This window comes from Galeopterus variegatus, unplaced genomic scaffold (genome assembly GCF_000696425.1).
Source record: "Galeopterus variegatus unplaced genomic scaffold, G_variegatus-3.0.2 Scaffold171, whole genome shotgun sequence".
NCBI classification, from domain to species: Eukaryota; Metazoa; Chordata; class Mammalia; order Dermoptera; family Cynocephalidae; genus Galeopterus; species Galeopterus variegatus.
In genome coordinates this window covers 14,029-21,145 of record NW_007726282.1, presented here as the reverse complement: position 1 = coordinate 21,145, position 7,117 = coordinate 14,029, and the positions used below count along the sequence as shown (strand labels likewise).

Here is a 7,117-nt window from a genome sequence, read left to right as displayed (position 1 = left end):
AAAAAAAAAAAAAAAAAAAAAAAAAAAAAAAAAAAAAAGTTTCAGATTCTGTAGCATTTCAGATTTCAGATTTTTGGATTAGGTATGTTCAACCCGTATTTCATTTTCCCTTTTAACTAGTTATTCAAAAGTTAAGTTTCTGAATAGCAAAGGCATTCACGTAGTTCACAGTTCAGAAACCACTAGCTGTGGTCATCTTGGCAGATGTTGAACGTGCACTTGAGAAACTTCCACATCCATTCTTTTTTTTTGTTTTTGGGGGTTTTTCTTGTGGCTGGCAGGTACAGGGATCAAACCCTCCCTAATGAGCACCACATTCTAACCAACTGAGCTAACCAGCCTCAACGTCATTCTTTTTGTTGTCGTTGTTGGGAGGCTGGCCAGTATGGAGGTCTGGACCCTTTTTATGTTTGTGTTGGTGTTACAACACCATGCCGTAACCAGTCAACATGCATTCCAAGTAAGACAGTTGGAGAAGGAGTCTTCCATCACGAGATACCATCTATCCATTGAATCTATGTATTTCAGTCTCAAAGGCACTCTGCCTTCATGCGGAAGCAGAAGTACCCGCTTTAAAATCAAGAAGTCAGCCATTCCCACTTTTTTTTTTTTTTTTTTTTTTAAAGATGACCGGTAAGGGGATCTTGACCCTTGACTTGGTGTTGTCAGCACCACGCTCTCCCAGTGAGCTAACCGGCCATCCCTATATAGGGATCCGAACCTGTGGCCTTGGTGTTATCAGCAGTGCCCTCTCCCAAGTGAGCCACGGGCCGGCCCAGCCATTCCCACTTTTATTTAACTTTATTTTGGAGTTACTAGTCAATGCAGTTAGAAAAGAAAAAGAATTTTAGATGTGTGAACATTGACAAAACAACAGGAACAATTATACCAATTTGTAGAAACGGGTACACAGAGCTTGTGTACCTGGAATCTCCAAGAAAAGTAACTGAAAAATGAAAACTACTGTACCCCATAGGAAGATTCAAAAAGGGACAAAGTATAAAATGAATGAGCAGAAACTAGCAGTGTTTGAACAAAAGCCAGTTAGGAAACATAATGAGAGAAAAGATAGCAATAAAACAGATAAGATGCTGGGAATAAGTTTAATAAGAGTTTGTGAGAAGGTGCTTTTCCAGCCTGTCACAGTGGCCTGGTGAGTTCTTGCTCAGGTGGTGGGAAGGCCTGACCTCTCTACCCTTGCCCGCAGACAAAGGCCTTCATCCACCACGAGCTGCTGGCCTACCTGTACTCGTCTGCAGACCAGAGCAGCCTTATGGAGGAGTCAGCCGACCAGGCCCAGCGGCGGGACGACATGCTGCGCATGTACCATGCACTCAAAGAGGCACTCAACATCATCGGGGACATCAGCACCAGCACTGTGTCCACGCCTGTGCCCCCACCCGTTGATGACACCTGGCTCCAGAGCTCAAGCAGCCACAGGTGCGGGCGGCTTGTTCACCTGCGTGCTGCGGAAGCTGCTGCCCATGGATTCCCAGCTCCCTTGAGTGTCCATCAGAGTCCTGGCAGGAAACTGGCAGGACCCAACCCAGATGGTGCAGCACCCAGGCCTGGCCACAGTGGGAGCCCCTCTCCTGCCTAGGCCTAAAGGAATGAGGGGAGGGAGGGGTTAAAGGTGCCCGTCAAGCTGTAGCTCGCTTCTGCTGTTACCCTCCTGTCTCCTATTAGGGTAGGTCAGGGAATCTCAGAGGGTGCCAGCCTCGCTGAGGCATCAGGGTGCCATGGAGTTTTGTTTTTGTTTTTTTTCCTTTTTTTTTTGTCTTTTTTCGTGTCCGGCAACGGATCGCAACCCTCAGTGTTGTGCCCGTACCGGACCGGGACCAGCAACGGGATCGCAATCCTCGGTGCTGTGCCCGCACCTCGTTCAGCCAGTGAGCGGGAACCGGTCTGCATGTGGGATCTGAACCCTCGGCGGGAGCGCCGCCGCACTCCCAAGCAGCGCACTGTAGCAGTGCACCACCGGGCCGGCCCAGCCATGGAGTTTTTTAAGGAGAAGACATAGCACCCAGGCCTAGGAGCAGTAGGGACGGAGGCCTGGGGGGCCTGTGGTGCCTGGGCGGGGGCTTGCAAGCTCTGTGGCCTCCAGAGGCATTTGGGCTTGATTTAGAGGACAGGGCTGGGCCCCACAGGGTGGGCCTGGGCAGCCTCTCTCTGAGCCTTTCTCACTTGCTCCTCGCCCAGTTTGACCACTGTAAGTGCCTGCACTCTGTATCCTATTAATAAAGTAAAATAAAGGGAAAAAGCTTCTGCTGGCTGCTGTGTGGGCCTATGTATTGGTGTTCAGGCTGAGGACACTGGTGTCACCTTCCCCCAGTAGGCCTCTTACGAGGACTTCCCCCGTCCCTCCCAGTGTGGGCCCCCCACACCTCGCTCACTGGGGGCTCTGCTCTGAGAGGGACCACACTCTAGAGGGGAGAGTTTTACTTTTCCTTAGCACTTCGGAAGTGGGGGCGAAATATTCCCTGCTCTCCCCAACCCCACTAACCCACAGGCTGACTGCTGCTGCGATGCGGTGCGGCTGTGGAGAGGGAATCCCAGTCCTCCCTCCCAGGCCCCCTTTCTCCCTCTCTTGCCATCTTGGGGAGCCCATGCCTGGTGGCCCAGCCGGGGACACAGTTAAACTTTGTTTCTGATTTTTCTCTTGTGCCCAGGCGACCACCTCCATCGGCTCCTGCCCGACCTTTCTTCTGAGCTTCGTGGGAGACCCCTCTCGCCTGCATGGCTGCCCCCTTGGGGGCAGTTCTGTCCAGGCTGGTGTCCCTGAGCCCCAATCACCAGGCTCTGTGATTTTCTGAACATAATTTATTGACTTTGGTGCCCAGGCCAGACAGCCCTTTGCTCCTTGAGGTGCCTGCACAGGCTTTGGCCGGGCCATCCCTCCACCCTGTCTGGGGCCCCTGCAGGGAGGGGGGGGGGCAGATGGTCGCACAGGCCCCCCTCCTGGAGTTCTGTTACTAGACCTCAAACCCAGCTGGCCCTTCGCTGGGCCAAGGGACCAGGGCCCCTTCTTGTCAAATAAAGTGACTATCCTGGCAAGAACTCTGCAGCCGTGTCTCCTTCCTGGCCCCTGGCATGAGCAGGCCTCCCCCATCCTAGGAGAGAAAGGAAGGCTCAGGGTTCAACAAGCAGTAGGCCCCCCTCCCACCATGACCTGGCTCAGAGTGCCCAGGTGGGAAAGAACAGGGGAAAGAGGGCTTCCTGGGTCCCCTCCCGCACCAATGCAAGGGGGGGGGGGGGGGGGGGGGGGGGGGGGGGGGGGGGGGGGGGGGGCAGAACATCCATCCATCCATGATTTCCATCATCCATGATTTTCCAGGAAAGTAGGTGTGACCACCGAGCCACCCATCCTGCAGGGCCCAGGCTTGCAAGCCAGCGATGTTCCCTGCCCACCTGGGAAGGGATGAGATACACTGGGCCACGCCTCAGGCCCCAGCTGCACAGCCTCCCCTCTTGCAGGAAACTAAGTTGGGGAGGGACCCCCAAATCACACACTCCCCGCTGCCCCTCCTCTTTCCCCATTCTTCCTCCCGGGGCAGGAGCTATGTGGGCACGGGGCGCTTGTCCTGGAAGAAGCGCTTGAGCGTGCAGACCTGCAGCACGGCCACCAGTAGCAACACGGCCACGTTGACAGCTGACCAGAAGTTGACCCGCTCCAGGTTGCCCTCCTGCAGGTTGCGGTCACGTGCTTCAAAGGCCCGCAGCAGTGTCAGCATCTGGATGCTGCGCTCTAGCCGGGTCCTCATGGTCTCAATGGACTCCTGCAGAGCAGAGGGAGTAGAAGGGTCAGGCTTCTGTGCTTTGAGACCAACAAAACCAGGGAAAACAGGGTGAGACTGTTTTAGGCGGGAGAGGGACAGCTGAGAACACAGACTGCCCAGGCTGCCTAAGTCCGAATCCTTGCTCTGCCACTCACTGGCTGTGTGACCATGAGCAAGTTAATCTCTCTGAGCTTCGGTTTCCTCTTCTATAAACCTCAGAATTACTGTGAAAATTGAATGCCTACATAAGTATACAGAATATATTTACCAGTGGTTAACAGCATAGTCGCTGAAGCCAGCCTACCTTGGGTTCAGATAACATCTCTGCCTGTTGCTCACTGTGTGGCCTTGGGTGAGAGTTACTTAGCCATCTTGTGTCTCAGTTTACCCAACTGTAAAATGGGGATAATTAAAGCATAGGGCCTACATCATGGGGTGGTTATGGAGATTTATGATATGAGTTATTTATGAGATATGAGTCATTTAAGCCCTTAAAACAGGGTTTACACCTAGAAATTAGCTATTTTAACTGAGCTACTAATGTTATTGTAACTAAGTTGGGAGCACCACTAGGTAGAGAAGGCTGGGTCAGGCCAAGGGGAGGATCCCAGTCGAGGAAGAAGGGCAGGGATACCCTGCTACCCAATGCCAGAGATCTGGAAGGAGTGGCCCCAGGTAGAGAAGGCTGGGTCAGGCCAAGGGGAGGATCCCAGTCGAGGAAGAAGGGCAGGGATATCCTGCTACCCAATGCCAGAGATCTGGAAGGAGTGGCCCTAGCTCAGCCTGGGCCCACCTTGATGTCCTCCATTTTGACATCCAGCATCTCCTCGGGCTCCACCGCGTCCGCCCAGCCCTCGACCTCCTCGTCATCTTGCAAGCTGTCGAAGATGAGTTCAAAGAACACCAGCTTCTCGGAGATTGTGCTGAAGGAGTTGTCAAAGCACAGCTTGTAGTCCCCGGCCTCCGTGGGTTCCACCCTGACCAAACACACACACACAGACTTGACCCTGAGTGGCCAGCCAGCCGGACTCTGCGGGGCAGGCAGGGTGGTAACCCGAGGCCGCTGGGAGGGGCAGGGCTGAAACCGAACCCAGGCAGGTAGCAGGACTTAACTCACGTGTGCATCCCGTCAGCCTTGCGGGAATCGCTGACCAACAGCACACCCTGAGGGCTCTCCAGCGTGAAATCCACGTCCAGCCCAGCACCTCCGATCACCTGCGGGGCAGGTAAGAGCGGGTGGAGGGATAGGGGTAGGTCAAGGGCGCCTTCCAGAGAGGACTAGGACCGGACCAACCCGCACACACCCATGCAGACTACCAAAGGCCTCCCTGACCGCGTACACCTCTACCTCCACCCCGGTCCTACCCCTACTTGTCTCTGCGCCCCTTGCCTACATCCGCACTGACAACGAACTTCGCGGTCAGGTCCTTCCTCTGGCCACGCCCTCGTCTAAAGTCCTTGATCGACGTTTACCTGACCACGCCCTCTGTCTTAGCCCCGCCCCAAGTAAGACTATAGGTCCCTTTCTTTAGCCCAACCCCTGAGAAATTCTCGTGTTGACCACACCTATTCGCCCAGCCTACCTATCAGCATTCTGGCCACGCCCGCTAGCGCGGTTCCTGCCCTCTGGAGGGCTCCATTTCCCGTTGGCCCCGCCCCCTCCGGCTGTCTCGCCCTAGCCCCGCCTTCTTCATGGCTCCCACCTCTTCCGCTCCCACGCGCCGTCCCCGCCCCCCTCCGACTAGCACTCCGTGGCCCCTCCCCCTGCGCGCCCACGCACGGACTCCTCCCCTTTCCCTCTTTAATACATGCCTCGCGGCCGCTGCTTAACCATGATCCCTTCCCCTGGGGGCGCTACCTTCCTTGCCCGAGACCCTCTCTACCTGGTACTCGGTCTCGAGAACTGCGTTGGCCGGCGCGGACTGGTAGAAACACTGCTTCCTCCCTGCGGGCAACAGAAACGTGAACTCGCCGTCCTGGATCGGCGGGGGTCCCACCCCACCCACCCCCACTGGCAGCAGTAGTAGCCACAGGGCCAGGGCCAGGGCTAGGGCCGTGCCGGCCGCCATCATCCGGGTCACCCTCTGGTCTGCTAACGGGTCGCGGCTCCTTTAAGGATTAGCCCTGCCTCCTTTGCTACTTGGCGGAGCTCATTGGCAGCTACTTCCGCCCGTTGTCAAAAAGCGGTAGAGCCAGGACTGAAGGACCCCTGAGAGACAAGCTGTCCGAATGAATGCCTAATGCGCCTGAAAACATTTAGCCGCTTAAAGACTTTTTTTCTGAAAGGCCTTCAGTTCTAATTTCAGTCGCTGTTGGGGGAAGAAATGACAAAAATAAGTGCAATGATGACCCATCTTTCGCAGGCAAAAGTTAAGACAACTAAGGTGGAGGCGGCAGGGTCCTTCTAAGGCACTTCCCGCTATTTTCCCAGAGTACGCCGCGCGCAACGACCGTAAAGCCATCCAGTCTGATTGGCGCGGGCCAAATAGCGGCTGGTCGTGGCCCTGCGCGCGACCCATAGTGATCGCCTATAAAAAGACTTAGCTGGGAGCGGAGAGGAGATATTTTATTAGGGGTTACGTGTTGCTCCTGGGCTGTGAACGTGGCCTCGGACTCAACGCCCGAGCCCTCATTCCCTTTGCGCCTTAGAATCGTCACTTTGTCAGTGTCCTCGTCTGTAAGTTGGTGATAACGGACCGACCACCCTATAGGGTGGCTGTGAGAATTGAGTGAAATAAGGCCTGGCCTATATTGAACGCTCCGCATTCCTTGCTTAGTCAGTAGAAGGGCGTGGTCCCACCCTGCCTCTCAAGGGTTTCAAACTCGAGGGCCAGCGTGTCAACAGTGACCGAAGTGGTCCCGGGTCAGAAAAATGACAGCCCAGGTGCCAGGTTTAGTTCAAACCCCATCCCACCCTTTAGTTGAGGCAGTCAGCCTGCTGAGCCTCAGTTTCCTCATCTGCAAAATGGGCATGGTAATAATCCTACTCCGTTGTGCTGCTGTGAGGATTAAGTGAGATACTGCTGGTCGAGTGCTTACCCCACTGCTTGGCACAGCAGTGGCCCTCAGTAAATGATAACCTGTTACTTGGGTCCTGGTTTATTGCCCACCATTGGGCAGCCTGTCCCTTGACCTCTCCTTAGTCTGACTTGCATCTGGGCTGACCTCCCTCCAGGAAGCAGACACATAAGCGAAGAAATCATTGCACAAGTGCACTCTACTTGCTGATTCCATATAACATAAAAAATGTTTAGACGAAGTCTTTAGTCTTCAAAGACAGGCCCTGGAGAGACTGGCAGGTAGTCACAGTTACTCTTCAAACACACTGGGGGTTGTCAGCC

The 7,117-nt window shown here is 54.7% G+C and overlaps 2 protein-coding genes across 4 annotated transcripts in view; one reads left to right on the top strand and one right to left on the bottom strand.

Annotated features, from left to right (window-relative positions):
- DNM2 (dynamin 2) overlaps positions 1–2,709 on the top strand; it is a 94,147-nt gene extending 91,438 nt beyond the window's left edge. Inside the window, exons 20-21 of the mRNA XM_008563199.1 lie at positions 1,208–1,440; positions 2,670–2,709. Of these exons, the coding sequence (XP_008561421.1) occupies positions 1,208–1,440; positions 2,670–2,709 (273 nt within the window). The remainder of the gene's footprint in view (positions 1–1,207; positions 1,441–2,669) is intronic.
- A 93-nt stretch (positions 2,710–2,802) lies between these two features.
- On the bottom strand, positions 2,803–5,936 carry TMED1 (transmembrane emp24 protein transport domain containing 1). Of its 3 annotated transcripts, none has more exons than XM_008595061.1 (5): positions 5,660–5,936; positions 4,894–4,991; positions 4,570–4,753; positions 3,609–3,776; positions 2,803–3,110 (listed from the first exon to the last, which is right to left on the bottom strand). In XM_008595061.1, exons 1-5 carry the CDS (start codon positions 5,846–5,848, stop codon positions 3,030–3,032), a joined length of 720 nt encoding a protein of 239 aa, XP_008593283.1. In that variant the 5' UTR covers positions 5,849–5,936; the 3' UTR covers positions 2,803–3,029. The 3 variants fall into 3 exon arrangements, with proteins under 3 accessions (XP_008593283.1, XP_008593291.1, XP_008593288.1); XM_008595069.1 differs by having other exon boundaries at positions 4,570–4,699; positions 5,660–5,868; XM_008595066.1 differs by lacking the exon at positions 2,803–3,110 and having other exon boundaries at positions 3,280–3,776.
- Between the last annotated feature and the right edge of the window lie 1,181 nt (positions 5,937–7,117).

Coding starts and splice junctions, on each gene's coding strand:
- TMED1 (XM_008595061.1), bottom strand. CDS start 5,848: ATGATGGCGGCCGGCACGGCCCTAGCCCTGGCCCTGGCCCTGTGGCTA. Junction 4,754..4,893: donor AAGGCTGACGGGATGCACAC/GTGAGTTAAGTC, acceptor GTGTTTGGTCAG/GGTGGAACCCACGGAGGCCG. Junction 3,111..3,608: donor TACTGGTGGCCGTGCTGCAG/GTCTGCACGCTC, acceptor TTTCTCTCCTAG/GATGGGGGAGGCCTGCTCAT.